The 20,758-nt window shown below is 38.2% G+C and overlaps 1 protein-coding gene across 1 annotated transcript in view; it reads left to right on the top strand.

Moving 5' to 3' along the window:
• The window catches only part of TMEM135 (transmembrane protein 135), a 176,691-nt gene extending 156,617 nt beyond the window's left edge, over nt 1–20,074 (top strand). The window contains exons 8-15 of the mRNA XM_069808434.1: nt 496–642; nt 2,817–2,886; nt 8,270–8,437; nt 11,824–11,887; nt 12,596–12,672; nt 14,294–14,392; nt 15,988–16,055; nt 17,694–20,074. Of these exons, the coding sequence (XP_069664535.1) occupies nt 496–642; nt 2,817–2,886; nt 8,270–8,437; nt 11,824–11,887; nt 12,596–12,672; nt 14,294–14,392; nt 15,988–16,055; nt 17,694–17,826 (826 nt within the window). The 3' untranslated portion in view covers nt 17,827–20,074. The remainder of the gene's footprint in view (nt 1–495; nt 643–2,816; nt 2,887–8,269; nt 8,438–11,823; nt 11,888–12,595; nt 12,673–14,293; nt 14,393–15,987; nt 16,056–17,693) is intronic.
• The last annotated feature ends 684 nt before the right edge of the window (nt 20,075–20,758 follow it).

Raw genomic sequence — 20,758 nt, 5'->3', positions numbered from 1 at the left:
CAATTTCTGGGTGAAGAAAAGAGGCTGAAGATGAAGCCAAGCAAAACAAAGTTGATGCTTTTGGTGGGAGCGAAAACATTTTGAAGATTTTACAAAACAGATATTTTATAAAAATATTATAGTAATTATCAACCGTTATGTAACCCCATTTTGCTGGAGATAATTGAGATTTTTTTCATGTGCCTTCTTATTTTCTTATTTAGTGTTCTTCCTTTGTATGAGAGATGGACTTCCCTAGTAAGGTTTTTGTTCCTAGTTTTAAAAAATTCCTGGCAGCAATTGTGACCATTATCTGAAGTTTAAATACATGTTGGTGGAGTCACCTTTTCAGAGATACAAGGTTTGGTAGCTGTATAGGATGCATTTTCTTTTGCAGACCTGTGGGTAACTTCAAGCTTGTCTGAAAGACTTAGAGACTTATAATGGACTTCATGTATTTCTTTGAGTTATTTATATAATTGTTGTTTTGTTCTGTTTTGTTTTTTTTTCCTTCAGGTTCATTGTAGGGAAAGAAGAAATCCCCACTCATTCATTTTCACCTGAAGCAGCGTTTTCAAAAACAGATAAAAAGATAAAGCATTGTGAAAAAGTATCGCAGCCAATGAACATACTGGCTCTAACAAAAAAGCTCATGGACAAAGTGTGAGTCAAAGAAAACAAAAGAAAAAACAAAGTGAATCATTCTTACTTAGCTCATTTTAATGTTTTGTTACATTGTATTTGACAATGTTTTACAATACTTTTGCTTTGCATTTAAGTGTTTTGCATTTCATTTTTACTGGGTAGTTAGCAGTGACAAATGATGAACTCTAATGAAAGCAGAATTTAAGACCTGTATGTCATAGCAATGACTCGCAACGTGCAGTTGTCTAACAAGGGAGAGAAAATTCAATCAATTCTGAGTGGCAGAGCAGTGGTTGCTTTTTCTGCAGTTTTCAGCAAAACCGGCTCATGGCATGGTCCTGCTGGTGCTAGGAGTGATATTAAGGAGGGGAAATTGCGTGTTTTTGAAGGAGCGTTACTTAGACCTTTCTTAGATCTCTGTAGGTGACTGTAACATCATTTTTGGGGGACCTACATCCCTGTATTGCGTAAAGGAGAACTGCCTAAGAACAGGATTGGTAGCACGTGGCCTGCCTCCGCTGTCAGGAAATAGGATATTGCAAAGCAAAGAGTGAGTCTAAAACTGTTTTGCCCGAGGCCAGATCTGGACATCTGGAGTTAGGTAAGATAGGTTCCCTCCCGGTCTACAGGTTCCAATTTATTGTCCTTCAGTATGAGCTTAAAGAAGTTACATCAGGTAGCTTTTCGGTCTGGTATGTTCAGATGATGTACTTCTGCTGTGCTTGATTTGTCCGCTTCAGGCACGTTGGGTACCACAAGGAATCATTCATTTACGGGGAAGATGGAATAAGAAAGGGACTAGAGGTCTGTTCATACCACACCTGTGAATCTTCACTTCCATTGACCTCACCAGGAGCAGTTTTATGACCAGATCTTTACCTGCTGACATGCAGGAGAGGAACAAGTCTTCCAAGTGCATTGTGTTCTCCAAGTAGTGGCATATCTTACTTGCTCAGATAATGAGCAACCATGAAGTGACCTACATCACATGGCGACTTCCTATGGTTTGCTGTGGGTTTTAATTGAAAAATACGAGGGAGGTCAGCAGTGTCTTTTCAGACACGACTGTATTAGACAACAGAAGGCCTACAAGGAGAAGACAGCTCCAGCCATATGCAGATTCTTTTAGCTGAGTTGCTTATACCTATTTTGTCTTAAATACCTCTTATTCAGTTTGCTAGAGAGAGTTCATAGCTCTTCCACTGTTCATTAAATACAAGGATCAAGGGAATATGGGTGGAGAAGAGCATTTTTCCTTTAAGGTTTTGAAACTCCCAACGCAGACATTCAGAAAACTTTCAGTTTTCAGTCCTAATGCTCTCACAGGTTTCTCTTCCATATGGTTCTTTTCAGTACAATTGAGTCTAAATATCTGTAACTTGATCACATTCTCATTACAGTTTTTGCTACATAAACTGACCTCACAGATGATTTATGGCCATTAGACTTTATACCACATGATTCAAAACTTCCAAGATACTTGACACAGTATATAAATTGTGTAATTTATTTTGCATTAAAACTTAAATACCTGGCAATAGCAAAATATAATGTTCAGACCTGGTATGATATTACTTCTTTTAATTCTACATAATGCAGGGCTAACAACTTTACAATCCACGTGTCCCACCATCCGAAGCCAGTCTCTTTTAAATGCTCAAGGCCAAATTATCAGTCCAAAGTAAGAGCTACATAAAAATCTACACAGGAGAAGAAATAGCCCAGAAGTGAACGGCTTGTAATTGAGAGAAGTCTCACACGGTATCTCTGTGCATTTGTATGTTCTGCGTTACCCTCCCCTGAACCTTACAGTGGTATGAAAGATGTAAGGACACAGATTACGGACGCTTGGTCAAATACCCTTCCGGAACCATGGAGCAGAGGCAAACTGGGAAGGGTCACATCACTTCTCCCTGTTCTTTAATTTTGTATTTAATGTGTAGCATGGCAAGAGGTTGGGTCCAAATAAGTGTGCAGACACTTCTTTCTGTACAACTAAAGTATTGTTAGTTTTTATTGTCCTTTTATGGCATCATAAAAGTTCACAGTGCCCTTCAGTGGGTAATGGGGAGACTGAGTGGTGGGAAAATAGCGCTTTATGTATTTTTAAGCAAGAAAAATTTATGAAGTCTCCTGTCGATGACGCTGAAAACAGCTACAAGTTAATATGTGTTTCATTGTGCTTTTTGCAGGTGCAAACACGGCCCAAGGCATAGATGCTGTAAACACTATGGAGATAATTGCATCTCATATTGTATTAAAGTAAGTGCAGAAAAAGTTAGATTGACAAACTCTGGCAAAGACAGGGGAAAAGTCTTTAGTCAGAAAAAGCATATGCTTAGGAAGTGAGAAAGGAGCCTGTTATTCTTCTATTGAAAATGCGACAAGCCTGAAAACAGATTTTCTCAATTTAGGATGGGGGAGGGCGGGTGGGTTAAAGTTCTCTGGTCTTTCAGATTAGCTGTAGTGAATGAATAACATAAAACGCGTGGGAAAAAAATGGACTAGCAAGCAAGGAACTTGTTTAACTATGTGGTCCGCTTCGCGGCTGAGACCACTTGCGACTCCACCCGAAATAAAGCACCTGGAATGTGCTGCTTCGGCAGGCGGTTGCCAGAGCCAGAGCCCTGGCGCACGTGCAGCTGCGCGGGGCTGGCACGCTGCTGCCGGGCGCTGGGCTCGCTCCTCCGCTCATTTATTTTAAGGGCTCAGGGTAACGAGAGATTGGTCACAGTTGCTGCACCCAGGAAGAGCTGTTTATGTCCGGTGGCGTGATTTATCCTTCGTTATTGATGTGATCAGCGCATTTTTTTTTTTTTTTTTTTTCAGAGGAGTGCTGTGTAGAGATTTGTTTTGGCTGGCGCTGGGTTGGCACAGGTGGTACCACCTGCTATGCCTGTTTTAGGAGTTGGTAAGACTCCAGAAGATCTCAATCACTTAATAATTTACCCCTTTTTATATGTGGAGCAGCAAAAATGGATTTGAGTATCTTCAGATGCTTTTGTTACATATTACTTTCAAAAATAAAGTTTTTAAATTAAAATCTTATATACAGTTAATGTTATCTCAGGAGAGCTATGCTTAAATTTAGCACCAGAAGAGATCCAGCACATTTATTCATGTACGTTTATTAACAACAACATTTTGTGTTGTTAACGCTCTTTTTACGCTGCAGTATAGTAGCATACCACTGTGTAACATGGATGTAAGTTGCCCTGGAGTTGATAGGATTTGAGATGGTTCTTAAATGTTCTGCTGAATTACGATGAGAATATGCAGTAGAGCATTCACAAATAGTTCAGGATAGTTATGTCACTTTTCTGTTGTAGGTACGACATACATTTAACAGAACCCAGATTAAAATTATGGTTTTATAACCTCTCACCCCTGTCTCGGTCCAGTTAATGCTTCATTCATGGGCTCTTTTCTTCAAGGCATAACATCTTTGGGGACACAGACTTGCCATTTGCTCTGTGCTTGTTCAGTGCCTTGCCCAGTAAGTTTGCTGTTCGGTGCCTCCTGGCCCACTTTGTCTCCCATCTCCTGAGTGCTCGTGTTTGGTCAGCATTGTCTGGGAGAAAACATTCCCTGTGCCTTCATTTGCAGAGCACTCTGTGTTTTCCCCAGAGATACCACTGTCTGGCCTTTGGAATCAATGTCCAAGACTGTAATGAAGGTTATTTTCAAAACAAAGATTAAAGTTAAGCAGAAGAGATTTTATGGGTTGATATGCTGCATTTCCAGATCTCTGCTGATGGTGGTACCTCCTAGTGTGCATCTTTCTACATGGGTGCCTTGCTATAACTTCAGTCTGCTGCACATGAAGTGCTGTCTTTCATTAGGCATATTTTACAGTAATTGCCTCTTAACTACTGTTAGTCCAGACTTGCTTCCTGAGTTTATTTATTAATCTCACACAAAATCCTTATGTATTCTGTGCTGCATGCTCAGCAGTCAAATTTGTAAGTACCCTCATAACACTGTCTTATTTTACAAGCGCAGTTAGAACAAACAAGTAAGGATTTCTGTTAAGAGTACTCATAATGGAACGGATGCCTCTTCTCCATGGAAAACTGTCATAATCTGCTGGAATAATGATTGTTTGTGTGAGACTTCGTGGGTAAAGAGAGAGGTGATCTGACCATTACAGAATATAATGAGCTTGAAGTGCCTTTAAAATAGAAGGGTGACCAAGAAATAGGAGTCAGTCACTCTAATGGAGTGACCCAAATCTGACTCCAGGTTGTGAGTTCCTCAGACTACAATAGACCATCCCCACACTACTCTTTCTAGCCTTTTTTAGGCGAGTAGGAAGATGTGTTAATGATGAAAAAAAGAGGAAAACCAAAAAGGGGATATTCAGGAGTCTCTGTCCTCTTCAGTTGTTTATTCAGCATCATTTTGTTCACATTTCATATACCCTCGAAAGGGGATGAGCAGAGAAGAAAACCCAACTGATAATGGAGCTGAACTAAGTCTTGACCTGACTAAAAATAAAAATTAAAAAAAGACATTTTTATAAGGCTGCTCTCTCTTTAGAGAAACCAGTTGTGCATTTGAACTAGACTTCATTCTTGTACTAGTCTTGTATAGTATTTTAGTATAAATTATTCTTGACTACAATAATATAATCAGGGAAATATCACTGAAGTGGCAGCCAGATCTTTGAATATCTTGCCTTTTCTGTGACTCTTTTTTAAATTAAAACATGAATGAAAAATTTTATTTTGATGTCTTTGGATTTTTAAAGATCAAAAATTCTTAAAGCATTTTCAGTTCTGTCTATGGCTGTTCCTGGAGTCAGATCAGTAATAACTGTCAGCTGACATGATTTGAGCATGATTTTGTAATTCTGTATCTGTAAGGGAGCTTTCAAATCTGATAATGATCTGATGAGCTGCTTATTGCCAAACTTTCCCCTCCATGCTATATTTTCCCTTACCCTTGTCATCTTACTATCGTATCTGTGCTTTAATTGTCACTGTATGCTCTTTTTCTCCTACTTCACATTTAAATGTACATTAGCTAGTTGACATAATCCGTGATAGCTTTTATGTAACATTTAGGAATGACATACCACCTGATTTAACAGACTTCCCTTCAAGTTTGAAGTACTTAAAATACTTTGGGTCTGTAAATGTCTGGAAAGAGCTGCTAGAAACAGTCAAACAATATTTTTCCTCTTTTGTTATTCCAGTTGGTTACAATGAGGAGCCATTAGCCAGCAGTAGTAGTCCAGTTGTCCATTTTTTCTGCAGATGCTGCAGATGACACCAAATGACCCTCACAATTTATCTAATGGCTAGGATGACCAAAAAGAATATGAGACTATTTTCTGATGATTGTAATCTCTGCATTCTGTCTCTTGAAAGAACATGGGCAACTGTATACCCCAAACAAATTTTAGATATCTTAACAAATTAATTTTAAATATTTTTTTTTTTAAGTAATTCCTAATATGTTGCCACAGGTTGACTGAGTTTTGGTATGTTACTGAACTCTGTTTATGTGCACACACGTGCTTTTCTGAATTTGAGTTATAGCCGATATCTTGATGGTATTATTAATTTTTTAAGAAATCTGTTGCTCAAAAAAACCAAAAAAGGGTTTATTCAATGAGTTTTGCAGATGTGTAGTTTCACTGTGCTGCTACTTCTGGCTGATCTGAGTCCCAACTCAAAATCACTGTGGAGAAATGGCTCTTAGCAGAGTTTTCTTCGATCACTTATCCTTGTTATAGTGTCCTGCGTATACTCCACTGTTTTCAACCTCCGTTATCATTTGAGGTCTTTTTATGGAAGAGAAAAGTTACAATATTCTGCATTGATTATAAGATGTAATACTTTCTGTGACTCTGAAAAAGATCTGTAAGTGTGATATGGATTCATCTGGTTGATTTAATGAGCTAAATAGAAAGATTTTGTGCACTACTTGCTGCTGTTTGGTGCACACCAAACTAAGCCTCAGTCCTTCAGTTCAGCACTTCCAAGTAGGCTACTCATAAAATTAAAATCACAGATATATTTGAGTGTTTCCAGTTGGGATTTAAGTGTTTCCAAATGCAGTGTTCCTCACCCCATTAGAGTAACCTTTCCTACAGCTGAGTGAAAATGTCAACCATAGCATACTGTTGTTTGTTCTCTTATTTTGGGCTTTGTTCATAACTGCTGGTTTTAGGATTTTCTTTTTATATAATGGTACCTGGTATCGTAATCATATCTTTTTTTTGGAAGATGAGGGCTGTGTAGTTCACACTAGGGTACTTAATTTCAGGTGCAAATACACGTTCATCTTAATTTTGACATCTTAACTCCACAAAATTCACAGTGCATTTACATCTCTGCCTACCTCTCCTACCTTTCAGTAGGCGTTTTCATTACACGATGAGAAAACACTGAGTTGTTAGCTCTTTGGTATGTACAATTTACATACCTTTAAGAGCAGCAGACGAAGTAGTGGAAATTTTTCATTCATAGCTGCTGGATCATCAGATGACACAACATATTTTCTTCCACTTGATTCGCATAAACCACTTCTTGAGTGGCAGGGAGAGTAATTGCTTCAGGAAGAGTTTATTACTGGATGTTTAACCGCAATAAAATTTTTTGAGCTTTATGATGCATTATAAAGTTCTGTAGGACACAAAAATGTTTTGAGTTTCTGAGTTTGAAAGGTTGCTCAGTCAAACCCTCTGCCATTTGTCCCTGTAACTGGAATTGTCTCGGTGTCCCTGAGTATCTTCTGAAAAATGAACTACAGCATTGGGTGCCTGCCTTATTTGCCAGTAGTGAGTGCACAGATAGTTTTCGGATAAGGCATCTTCCAACCAAAAAATGGATGGATTTTATTCCGAATGATGAGAGAAGTTCAGCCATAGGGTAAGAATAATGATAGGAAGCTTCGGAAGAAATTATAAGAAACTGGGGAGAAGAATTTGGAAAGAAAAAGTCAGTGTGGTTTTGTGACATGGTATAAAAAAGCAGATCTCTATCCAAGGTGGAGTAGTAAGAAAAATTTGTTGGAACTCATGTTATCCTTTCTCAGTAGCTCTGCACAGAATCTTCCTTCCAGTTTCACCCTTTCTCTTGCTGCAGGCATCACTCAGCCTCCAGTTTGGTTGAGGGAAAGTACGTGAGCACGTGCCAAGCCACTGGGGTCAATTTCTAATTCTCACACTTTCTGAAATTTATTTTTTGTGGACTTTTTCCTCCTTTAGAGCTTTCTCCAGACATTTGAGTCTAGAAGTGCTCTTTTTTTCCACCACATTGCTTTCCTCTATATACCCATTTGTGGTTAAAAGCTGGTCAGTAACCTGGAAATGAAGTCATCAGGATTATTTCAAAGGACAGAATTTTGGAGCGGAAGAGAAATAGTTTGTCCCTTGAGGCCTTTCAGATATTCATAGAAATTGAAGGAGAGTCAATTGTCTATGATTTTATTGCCTTTGCTATTTTACAGGGGAATTGGGGCGGGGGGGGAGGAACTGGTCTTGAATTTGAAGATGGGTATGCATTTTACATAGTATCTGCAGAGTGGGTTTTAAACTGCTTGATGTCAAAAAATAAGTACTTCTGTAGATGTTTTTGCTATTCCTTTTTCTGAATTTGTGGTTCCTTACCACAAAATGTTTCTTTCTTTTCTCTAGGGCTTCATTAGGATGTTTAGCATCGGTTACCTGATCCAATGTTGCCTTCGCATTCCATCCACCTTCCGGCATCTGTTTACAGAACCATCCCGGCTACTTTCCCTCTTCTACAACAAGGAAAATTTCCAGCTTGGAGCTTTTCTGGGATCTTTTGTCAGTATATACAAAGTAAGCTTATAACATACAGAAATTACAAATGCGCTCGTTTTTATTTCACTTTTCAGAATATCACAAAGAGCTAAAAAGTCTAGCCACTTACTACTGCTGATACTGTTTGCTACAGCATGTCACCGACAAATTCTATAGTATTGCAGTAATCAAATTATAAATAGAAAACTAGTCTTCCATTCTGTGAGTTTTCTATAATTTCTGAATAAACCAGGTGGATTTTCTAGCATGGTATCAGGATCAGGAGATAGGGAGTACTTCAGAGAAAGTGAATTCAGATTTCAAAGGGACTTGCAGTTACACAGAAACATTTTAGTGTAGACACAAGTAGTGACTGCAGTAACAGCAGTGTTGCCAGAGAGAAGCCATTTGCAGATTTTTTTTTTGGCTCAAATATCTGGAATTCTTACTTGACACTAAATAGCAGGAGATTGCAGAACTTGATATCATGTGCAGCTGAGGAGACATTGCAGTTACCACTTGGAAATCTACCCTTCTACACCATTATATATGACAGATTGCAAACTGATAACGTGTTCATACAGCTTTGTTGGAATTAATCGAATTATGTTTATTTATGCCAAAAGAGAATGTGATGAAGCACATGCCCTAAGGGAGAATATATTGCGTAGTCCAGTGCTGAAGTGGCTTTTGCACTTTTATATTCTTAATCACACATGTCATTTTTCAACTGCCACTTTACTTGCTCTGCAAAGTTAAGACAATTCTGTATTACTCAGGGTAAATATTTCTTACTGAAAATTAAAAAAGCAAATGTTATTTGTAAGCAAAACAGCATTTCACTTGACTTGCAGTCAGATTGAGAGACAAGAAGTTGTAAGATTACAGAGTTTAAAATTTTTTATGGCAAAGTGCAAATGGGTTGTTAGTTCAGTTTATTTGAAAATTACATTTTTGCTCAAACTTGAAGGAGCCTTTAGAGAAAAAAGTATTTAGAGTGCAAAAGCTGAAATTATTTTGATGTCTTTTAAAAGCTCTACTTGCAAAGCGTAATTTAGTTCTGTAGATACTCCTTTTCAGATACTCTGACCTTTATTTACAGTTTATTAAGTATGTACTCGGTACTGGTGAGACTGTACCTGGAATACTGTGTTCAGTTTTGGGTCCCTTATGACAAGAAAGACATGGAGGTGCTGGAGCGTGTCCAGAGAAGGGCAACCAAGTTGGTGAAGGGTCTGGAGCACAAGTCCTATGAGGAGCGGCTGAGGGAGCTGGGGTTGTTCAGCCTGGAGAAAAGGAGGCTGAGGGGAGACCTTATCGCTCTCTACAACCACCTGGAAGGGGGTTGTGGTGAGGTGGGGGTTGGTCTCTTCTCCCAAGTAACAAGCGATAGGACAAGAAGAAACAGCCTCAGGTTGCACCAGCGGAGGTTTAGATTGGATATTGGGGAAGAATTTCTTCCCCGAAAGCGTTGTCAGGCATTGGAACAGGCTGCCCAGGGAAGTGGTTGAGCCACCACCCCTGGAGGTATTGAAAAGATGTGTGGATGTGGTGCTTAGGGACATGGTTTAGTGGTGGACTTGGCAGTGCTGGGTTAATGGTTGGACTCGATGATCTTAAAGGTCTTTTCCAACCTAAATGATTCTGTGATTCTACTTTCTGTTATTGTTTGTATTCCATAACTTCCACAGATTTGGGTTGCATTATATTTTTCTTCTAGTTTGAAATAAGCATGTAGGGCAGCAGAGATTCTAGTCACTCCAAAAGATTGGACCACAGCCAAAAAAATTGAAATCCTTGATGCATTTTGAACCCAAAGGAATTGCATTATGGACTGCTTTTAAAAAAAGTCTGTCTTGTCCCTAAAAGCAGTCCAAAATGCCATCGTAGGATGGTAGTAGCTGTACTATTAATATTTTGTGTTCCCCTTACTGTTAATTAATGTCAGCAAACATGGTTTTGCAGAAAATAAGTTGGCCATGTCACCTGGTTTCTTTTTTTAAATTAGTTTACAAGTTTGAGTAGGAAAGTTGACTGTCACAGTTGCAGTGTATCAATTGCTTTTCAAGGAATTTATTTATTAAAAATATGCACTGTAAACTAGCTAGTGAGATCACATCTGTGGTACTGTGTCCATTTTTGGACACAGATATGACTTAATTTCTTCCTTTAATTTTAATGTCTTTTTCAAGAGTGGGTTCACCGGAGGGCCACCAAGATGATTGAGGACTGGGTCATAGGATGTGCGAGGAGAAGCTGGGAGAACTGGGTTTTAAGCTGGAGAAAAAAGGCTCAGGGGGGATTTTATTGCTACCTACACCTCTTGGAGATGTGCAGTGATAGGATAAAAGGCAATGGTTACAAGCAGAAATACAGGAGATTCCAAAGAAATATAAGGAAATGCGTTTTCATGCGAAGGTGGCCAAATATTGGAACAGGTTGCCCAGTGAGGCTGTGTAGTTTCCATCCTTGGAGATGCTTAGAACTCAACTGGACAAGTTCCTGAGCTACCTGCTCTAATTAGGCCTGCTTCAGGCTAGACCAGATGGTCTCCAGAGGTCCCTTCCAACATAAATCATGCTTTAATTCCATGAAAAGCACACATTAGGTGGATTAAGAGGCTGACACATATCTCAAAGTAGACATCAGTGGGCTGTCATACTAAATTTTATAACGTTCTCTCACCACTGGATTGGGCCTTACTAAGCAGATCTTGAACCATTTGGAAGCAAGCAGAAATTTACCGGGGATGAAATTTGGAGACAAAGTATGGATTTCCAAAACAGTTGAAAAAACAACACAGAGGATGTGGCAGATGTGGAACAATCTGGATCATTTGGTAACCTGCAGTCATCCAAATGAAATATATTTTAATGCAGCCTAAGCCACAATTACATCCATTCTGGCCTGAACAGCTGTGTATTGTTGCTTGTGTCAACAAACAGGTTATTATGCGTTTCACTGTGTCTTTTAATCATATGCAGTTCTGACTTTTTAGATTAATGTGTTTTCCTGGTTCCAGAATTTATTGGATGTATGGAAAAATCATAAGGTGTTTGGTGTGTAGTTGAAAACAGACTTTGTCATGGGAAAGAGTCTGGACAACTACAGCAAATGAAGATGATGTGAATTTAAGATTAGCTTTGGAATTAGATTAGTATTCAAATTAGGTTGATCTGCTCTCTGATTTTGAAAGAAATGGTAGAGGTAAGCTTAATTAAAACACTGAAACGTTTCAGGTATTGTGGATTATGATATGGATCACACTACACTCTTCATTCATACTATGTGCTATATTACTAGCTTGTAGAAGAATATCTCCAGTCTGTGCGTGCTATATTGCTAGCTTATAGAAGAATATCTCCAGTCTGTGTGTTATGAAGGAGAAGTAACTAGGGCTAATCCTGCTCTCTGTTCACCTGCAGGGTACTAGTTGCTTCCTGCGTTGGGTACGAAACCTAGATGATGAGCTTCATGCGCTTGTAGCTGGTGAGTCCATGACAAGAAGTTTGTATTGCCTCTGTTGGGACTCCGCAAATGTTTCTCTTGTCTGTCCTCCCATCCCCTTTTTGGACTTCTGTGATGAAAATAGGACTCTGCACATCAGAGTTGTGTCAGAGTGACAGTGGTGTTTCAAGTAGCTTCAAATAAAGAGTTGCAATTAAAATTGTACAGCAAATTCAACCAAATGGCGTGGGTTTTATGGTCAGCTTCAAAGACAATATATTACTGTACACACAAATGTGAACTTGTCCTTTAGTTTCCAACTCTACAGATGTGAGGTTCAAATACTGCCTTTTCCATACGTGACAGAATACACATGTGAAAGGATGGGCTCCGCTCGATCCAAGAAGGACCCTTTTGCCATGAAATCCGTGTGATGGTGCGGGCCCTTCCCTGCTCTTTGTGCATCTGTCACGTATTGGAACCTGAGAGGTCTCTCTGTTCCTTGTGGGATGAGAGAGGAAATTCGATGCTGTGCTACTGAGCACTGAACTGCAGGTTTATTTCAGGGTTTCAAAGCTCTCTGGTTTTTAATGGCATAAACCCTATTTCGATGGGCAGCACAGGAACATCACTGAACTTTGTTGTAGCAACAGAAAGCATAAAGTTATGCAGTGTCTGTTGAGCTGACAAACTGCAAGAGCAACGATAAATCACAATCTTAACAGTACTTTTGTTTTCTAATTGTTACAGGGTGTCTAGCGGGAATTTCTATGATGTTTTACAAAAGTACTACTATCTCTATGTATCTGGTGTCCAAATTAGTAGAGGTAAGATATTACCCTCGTAACAGAGTGCTTCATTTCATCTATTTTTTCAGTGCAGAAAAAGAAAATGAACTTCACAGGCTTTGTCAGACAATTCCAGTATAATGCAAAGTTGTGTGGTGGTGGTGTGTTTCAGTACGTATGTGCCAAGAGGCAGTGCCATTCTGTGGTCTCATTTCTTCTTATTTTCTTTTCTGTGACTCATTTTTAAAGTCCTTTATCCACTGGTCTCCATGTATATTCTCCATGGATTTTTTTAATCTGATAGCCCTTTGCTTTGTAGCTTTTGCAGATTTTTTAAATCTGAAAGTTCCAAGAATGTCTATTCTGCCAGAAACGTAAATCAGACCTAGTCCTTAATTGCAGATTTATTGCCAAAAGCTACAGCTTAACTTCCTGCCTTTGTTCCCTAATTTTGGCATTCAGCAGTCTAAGATAACTGAAAATAGCTTAGGTTTTAGTCTATAGCTGGAGTTGTTTGTCAGTATTCAACTGATTGAATTCCCAGCCTTGCAACGAACTTTGTTCTAATTACTATTTTTCAGGCATGAATTATTTCTATGAAGCTGTTAAAATTAGGAGCCCAGGGAAAAAAAAAGTTTGTAGGTTTTGGGTATGTTGTATGTACTTTGCTCTACCAGCTTTTGATTTTTTTACTGTGATTTTTCCATAAAATCAGGACTTAGTCATGGTTATTTCCCCCACAGCACCACTGAAATAAATTGAGAGCATTCTCTTATTATGCATCATCCCCAAATCACAAAGCTTTCTGCTGCAGACCTCAAGGGCCTCGTTCCCTAGTGATATTTATCCACCTCCATTACCAGAGCAGAATTAATTTCAAAGAATATAAAAAGAAGGAACTTTTTTTTAAAGTATAAAATTAAACATAAAAAGGGAAGATACACTCTGTTTATTTTTGCTCTTTGTAATCCTAGATCAAGCTCTGAAGGTAGTTCACATATTGGTTATATAAAAGCAAATCTGAGTTATCCATATTGACTTTTAGAACACCAGTTGTAAAAAACCAATATTATCTTGTATTGCTGATGGTTTTCTCTGGACTTTGAGACATTGTGGCTGCAGTGAAGTAAGAAAAGTGCTGTGTGTTCTTTCTTTTTTTTTTTTTTTTTACTACTTTTATCATCTTATGCGAGCCAAGGGTAACTGACCAAAGAGGCGTGTGCTGCTTTGGAAGGTCAAGCTGTGCTCAGGAAAATAAACTTTACATGTTTTCTCAGAAAGAAAAGTATGTGATTTCAAGCTGTTTAAGAACAGTGAATATTCACTTTGTTGGAATAGTTATTGCATTGTTCTTTTGCTTTTTTTAAAATGAAGAATTTAACAGAGCAAACTTTCCCTTTTTTATCTTTAAGATCTATACTACCCTTTTAACACCCAACCTGTTGCTAGATCCTGTTCTATACATTAATAGCCTCTTATTCTGTTGATCTTGGATAACTTCTATGAGCTATCTCAATGTCATGTTTGTGGACGTATACAACAATATATGAGCACAAGTTAGTAATGTTGACATGTTACTTTGAAAAGGTAAAATTAAAAAGTTAAAAGGTACTTTTACTAGTATCTCCTTTTGTTCAGGATTTCTTGTTTATTTTTATAGACTATATACTTCAAGGGCATTGAAGCAGGGAAGGTTCCCTACTTTCCTCATGCAGACAGCGTCATCTATGCCATTTCTACATCGATTTGCTTTCAGGCAGTAAGTATGTTGTCTTCTAACAGAATACAAAGTTGTTCTAGTTTAAGTCAAATGTTGAATGAAATGCAGAGTACAGGGTTACAGTGATACAGAAAAGACAGTGCGATGTAGTGATTCCAGCAAGATGCTGTGAATTAGGGCTCCTGCGTCCTGCTTCTGAGTGCCACAGTGGGAAGATCATTTCTAGGACTCAAATTTCTCATCTGCTTATAGCAGAATACATTATACAAAGCACTGAATTCTTTGGAAAGGATCTCAAAATGCATTGCCCGAGAAGATGAACATAAATATATGGGCTTTCATAAACATATGAACAGACTGTTTCTCAACATATACAAACAATATATTGTAATATTTTATGCTTCTTTAATCAACTAGAAGTTTTCACTTTCAGCTAAGTTGAACTAAAGCTGCTTATTTGAAAGCATCTGCAAAAATTAGGAAAATCTGAAGTTTTATGTTTGAAACAAGCTGTAGTGGTCATCTTTTGCACTTTCCAAGTCAATTATGTGCCTTCACCCTCAGTCCTTTTATTGGCTGTGTAAGCTAGAAAAGCTCCTTTTCAGTGGTACCCAAATTACTCTACTGTTCCACATCTCTCCATTTCTAGACCTGCTGCTGAAACATCCCACTGAATGTTTTCCAGGCCTCCATAACTATATGTATTTTTTTGTACCCCTCAATAAAGAGAATATAAAATGACCCTAAAGCAGTCTTTTGCTGTCTTGTGCTTAACAGGACAGTTCCACTCCTCCTCCTCATTGCTCCCATATATGCGGGAATATCTTTCATTCTAGTATCAAAGTGAACTGATATTTTAGTGCCTGGGATGTGCCTGAAGGGCTGCAGCACTGAAATCCCCAAAATACTATTGGCAAGGACCATTGTATGAGGCCGACAGAAGTAAAGTTAATATGAGAAAAAGAGGAAAGGGTTTTTTCATTACTCAATAACTAGCTGGAAAAGGAGCCCAAGACTGGAAAGAAATTACTGGGTTAAGGAGGGAGAAATTAGCAAAGGGATCTATGCTAAGATGTTCGTTACTCTTTATATTCCTAAGTGACCTGGTAAAGTAATGGAATAGAGAGAAGACAAGGATTTTGGTTATATAACGTCATTTAAGATACGTAACATGAAATATAAAGATGACTGACTACAAGAAATAGTAGATCACAAAATGCAGAGTGAGCGAGGGATAGAATAGCAGGTAAATTTGGCATCCACGAGTGCAAAATCATGTATGTAGGAATAATAAGGATTATGGCTGCTTTCTCTGCAACGAGATCGAAGTTAATTGCCACCACTTTTGAAAGATAGTCTTCTGGGAATATCAGTCTGGGCTGGTGGTGGTTATATAGAGCATCAAATTCAGCTGTGAGTGGTTCGTCTACTGACAGTACTGGACCTTGGCAGGTGATCACAGCTGCTTTTGGTCCATGAGTCAAGAGAAGATTTAAAAAAAAAAAAAAATTAAAAAATAATATATATTTCCATAACTGTCCTTTCACTGATTTTGATTACATACAACGTAATGTAGCAGGTGAAGCTTTTGCCTGACGCTGTCAGCTGGCTCTGACAGAATACTCTCCTTGCAGGCTGTCATGGAAGTTCAGAACCTGAGACCTTCATACTGGAAATTTCTTTTACGACTAACAAAGGGCAGGTATGTAATCAGGGCTATGTTATGGCTTGTCTAAACACGTCATTGATCGCATTCAACTTTCTATGTCATTTGCTTTCAACAGCAGAGCCGTAGAGTACGTATGGGCTAATTTCCTGAGTATTTACTTTGCTTTTCAAATGGTTTCCAGTCCACTTGAAGTCCTTTGCTGCTGAAGCGACACTCCTAGGTTTAGTCTAATGACAGGAGTAAAGACTTAAATCTAGTTAAGACTGTTGAGCAGATGGGTGGTTTACTTGAAGGCTTTTTTATCTTTAGTTCACTTGGAGGGTGGAATGCTTTGGGATTTCAGTGGAATACGAAGAATCCGGTAAACAACTACAGGAGTTGAAGAAATCTGTATGTACGGTGATCAACAACATGGTTAAAAGCATTATTAGGAATGTCAGAGTATTTCCTAAGAATACTGTGAAGATTCAATAGTTTTTTGCAGGACATCTATTTCGGTTAGGAAAGGAATTCTTTTTCTTGGAAAACTAATGAAAAATTTTCACTGATTATAACCATAAATTTACACTGTAATATCTTACTGGATATTTTTTCTCTTATTTGCTGCGGGGATCTAAAATGCTTACCATTTAAAATAGACTTGGCCGTAACCGATTTATAAAAATACAATTCAGTGAAGTGTACACTGTTATACTGATGTAGTACGTGACAGAAACAAGGCATCCAAATCTTGACGTAGGTCACTGTATGAATGGGATTACAAAAGGTAACGCTTGTGACAGCGGGCTCTCCAGGCTATAAAAACAGAAGTGAAATCAGAGGCCGGTCCCTGGAGCATGTTGAACCTACGCTCCCCATGGCACAGTACACTCTTAGCTGGACACGAGGTGACTGAATACATCGCTGGACGTAGTGGGATGCTTTCCTTGGGACGCCTGGAGGCCGTCTGCAGGCAACCTCGGAGGCCATACAAACACGATACGGGGATGATGTCAGTGCAGATGTCCAATTTTGGCTGCATTTTTCCCTCTTGTGCTAATCCTAAGGTTGCTTTAGTTGAAAGAGAGGAGGGAGAAGAAATTCTATTCTGCTCGGGTTTTTTATCTGAAGTAAATCTCTGTAATAGTAATTTTGACACTCTCTCCATAGAGGCAGATTCTTTTGATGTTTCATAGGTCTTTCGCTCAACACTGCTGAAGACTAAAGAGATGGAAATAGATTGTAACACCCATAAAATTGTTATCCACACTTGGGCAGGCATGGCCAGAGTTTGTGAGGCTGGGATGAGAAAGAAGAGTAGTATATTAGAGTAGTATATTTTGGGTTTACTTTTTTTGTGAAGTTAAAAGTAGAAGGGGACTCTCTCCTTTCCCCTCTTCCTCAGGTTGTGTTATATAAAGTATATTTACACAAAGCACTGTTAATCAGATTTGTCAATTGATTTTTTTTGTATTAAATCTTTATTGCCCGGGATGAAAAACTTGTAGTCTCCAAACAGTGCAGGCTGAAGCCTGTATTTCAAAGATTTGGATAGTCTTTTATGAAGTGAAATAACTTTAATAATTTTATAAAGAAATTAAATTAATCCTTTTAAAAATATAATTTTTAATATTTTTTTTTCCAAAAGTAAACGAATAATCTGTTCACTCTCTAATGTCTCTTCTTTTTCAGGTTTGCTCTCATGAACAGGAAAGTTTTAGATGTATTTGGTACTGAAGCATCTAAGAACTTCAAGGATTTCACACCTAAGCTTGACCCAAGATACACGGTTGTGCCACCAGAGCTACCGCTGGAGCTGTCTTGAAAACGATAGTATATCTTGTCATTGAATGTGATCAACGTTTTGTCCTGAAAAGTTAATTAACTTAACAGTTGTATATATGGAGGAGGGCTTGGGCTCCACTTCAGTATTGTTTCAATGAGAAATGCTTTTTACCAATCAAAAATACTGAAGCTTTGCAAGAAGGTGTAGCTTTGTGATTAAGCCCCTTCCATACACAGAAAATATTTCTGGATTACTGTAGTTGGCTGACAGTACGGTAGGTTCCTGAAAGAATTAAACAAATGAGTAATATATTTAGAGAAGAGAGGTAAAACATAAATATGCATAATAATTTCAAAAATTCTGTAGGTCATACCAGTAGAATATTTCTTGGTAAAACTAAAAGTAATTCTTAATTTACAAAGGAAGACAAATGGCGTAGTTTAGGTCCGAACTGTTACCTGATCTTAAAACTATTGCAGTCGGGTGAAAATGCCTCCTTGGCTTTCTAAATTGCGTCACTGATTTATCTCAAAAGAGCCACCGCCCGCTCATTATTTAAAATTACAGTATTTTTACACAGCCATGGTTGCAAAATAAGGCATTCCTTCGGAAAAGAAAATGCGTATTAATTCAGAAGTCACATTCCAGGGCTGTAAATCCCACTGACGATACGGATAACAGACAAGGAAAATAAGGCAGTACCAGCGAGCGCTGCGCGGCGAGGAGCAGCGGGGTGTGGTGGTCAGTATCTGCCAAGTGGAAAATGACAAAACCGGCAGAGGAAGGAATGAAACGTTCCAGCCTCTGAGATGGTGCTGGAAACAGCAGACAGTTACAAAAATAAAAAAGCCAAGAACAAAACAAAACAAAACAAAAAAATCCCCCAAAATACACTGAAATTAAATGTTTATTTTTAAAGGGCTTGACATTGTCGCTTTAGATGGCAGCGGGTTGTTTGTCAAGCTGCGACGCCAGCCGGCATTTCCAGCGTCCTTTAAAAGAGAACTGACCCCTGAGGTTAGACCGTTACAAGAGAACAGTTTTGACGATCGCATTAATAGTATTTTTTCCCTGTACTCAGTGAAGAGTGGTTTTCCGTCAGTCCATCAGCCAGCCACGGCTGGGACAGTTACATTAAGTTTAATATGGTACTCAGTGCAAGTAACTACCTACGCAAATTCCATCTCATTTTTATCCTGCGTACTTCCGCAGATAATAGTTTGTGTTCTAAAGCGAGACCTTGACGTGCTAATTGCTTTTTTTGCTTTTGGGGGCTTTTAGTTTTTTATTAGAATCCATTCAGATGTTGCTGAATGGTGTTTGTTACCCTAGAACTTAATGAAAAGATGAACTATATTCACATTCAACTGAAAAGAGACGAGGTAAGCCAGGAAATGGAAACTGCAGTAGGTTGCATGTATTTTAAAAAGAAAAAAGAAGAAATCAATGTTTTATCAAAGTCTTTGTCAGATGACATGAATTGGATTAATTAATAGAATCCTTGTCTTGTAACACTGTAATCCTACCCCAGCCTTAAGCATATTTTAATTCCCATTAGTTTAATTTCTTATTACTGAATATGCAGTAATTCTTATCAGATTTACAGAAATGTCATGAAAATTGTACCAATCTGTGCACAAAATCTGCTTCTTCATCAGCTACTGTAACAGGGATGCTTTATCACTGTTACTAAAGGTGCTTCATCCTTTAAAACAGTGGTTGTCCAAGTTAGTGTGAATAAAGTTCTGCAAGCTAGTTTGTATGCAATATTTTATTGCTTGAAATATTATACTAAAATTCCTCAAAAGGAAATAAAAGTTAATTCAACAAGAACTTTAAAAGGATTGTAATAGGTTTGTAGTGTTTTTCCACTGGAATATGGTCTAAAATATTTGACCTTGTAAAGTCTGAGAAGTTATATATTTTAGGTAATATCTTAGAGCTCACACGCTATATTATGAATACTTTCTAGTGTAACTATATACCATTCTCAAACTTCAAGATATTTTATAGATGGATTAATTTTCTTCACTGGAATGACAATTGTGATTGTTTCTCTATTTGAGTTAAAACAAATCCAAGTACTACATCTCAGCAGCTAAACGACAATTTTGCCTATGTTTTCTTGCTTCCAAAATTCACAGTCCTTGTTTTGAGTTATTTTCATGTAATATAAAAAGAAATTAAAAATTTTTAAATTATTTTTATTCAAATCAAGTATATGTAAGAGAAAAAAGGATAAAGTCCTAATGTTTTTCCCAATAATAAACAGTTGCTGCTTGAAAAAGTGGCTTTTTGTTGATGTTGTTGCTAATAAGCCATCCGGAGTCATAATGAAGTAATACTTGGTGTTGAAGGGACACCAGGAATGTGACTGAGCATTTAAATTGCGCATATTTATTACAAAGTGAAGTCCTAACGCAGTGTAAATGAAGAGGTGATGCCAGAGCAGTTGAGCTCACAACTTCAGCTCTGCGCTTCCACGGGTGATTATGCAATATGGGTTGATGTTATTTAATTTTTCTGTTTTAAACAGAGAAAGCCACATAGCCCGTTATGAAGGCAGCGAAATGGTTGGCAGAGCTGCTTAAGGAGCAGCAGAATTCAGCAGTCGGGATCTAGAGTTTTCCCCTCCCAATCCAAGGCGTTCTGGCTGTGGCTAAGATATATGTGCAAAATCCCAAAGTGAAGGTTGCAGTCATTCTTTTATCTTTTGTGATGGATACTTGTTAATATCCTTTGCCTGCCGTCTTTCAGCTGATTTTCAGGCTGCATGAGATTGCTCCTGTTGCAGACCTTCACTGCTTATTCCCAGTCCTTGTAGGAGGTGATGATAGAGGTGCTGACATCTGCCACTGACATCCACTAAAGGAGAGGATTATTTCTTTTACAGCATCATTTTAAATGTAGTACAAGGCTGAGATTAGTGCAGATTTACTGGGTTCATGTGTGGTAGATACTTCCACCAGGG

This window comes from Haliaeetus albicilla, chromosome 20 (assembly GCF_947461875.1).
Source record: "Haliaeetus albicilla chromosome 20, bHalAlb1.1, whole genome shotgun sequence".
In the NCBI taxonomy this organism is placed as follows: Eukaryota; Metazoa; Chordata; class Aves; order Accipitriformes; family Accipitridae; genus Haliaeetus; species Haliaeetus albicilla.
Note: the sequence above shows the minus strand (reverse complement) of the source record. Positions and strands in the feature narration are given on the sequence as shown.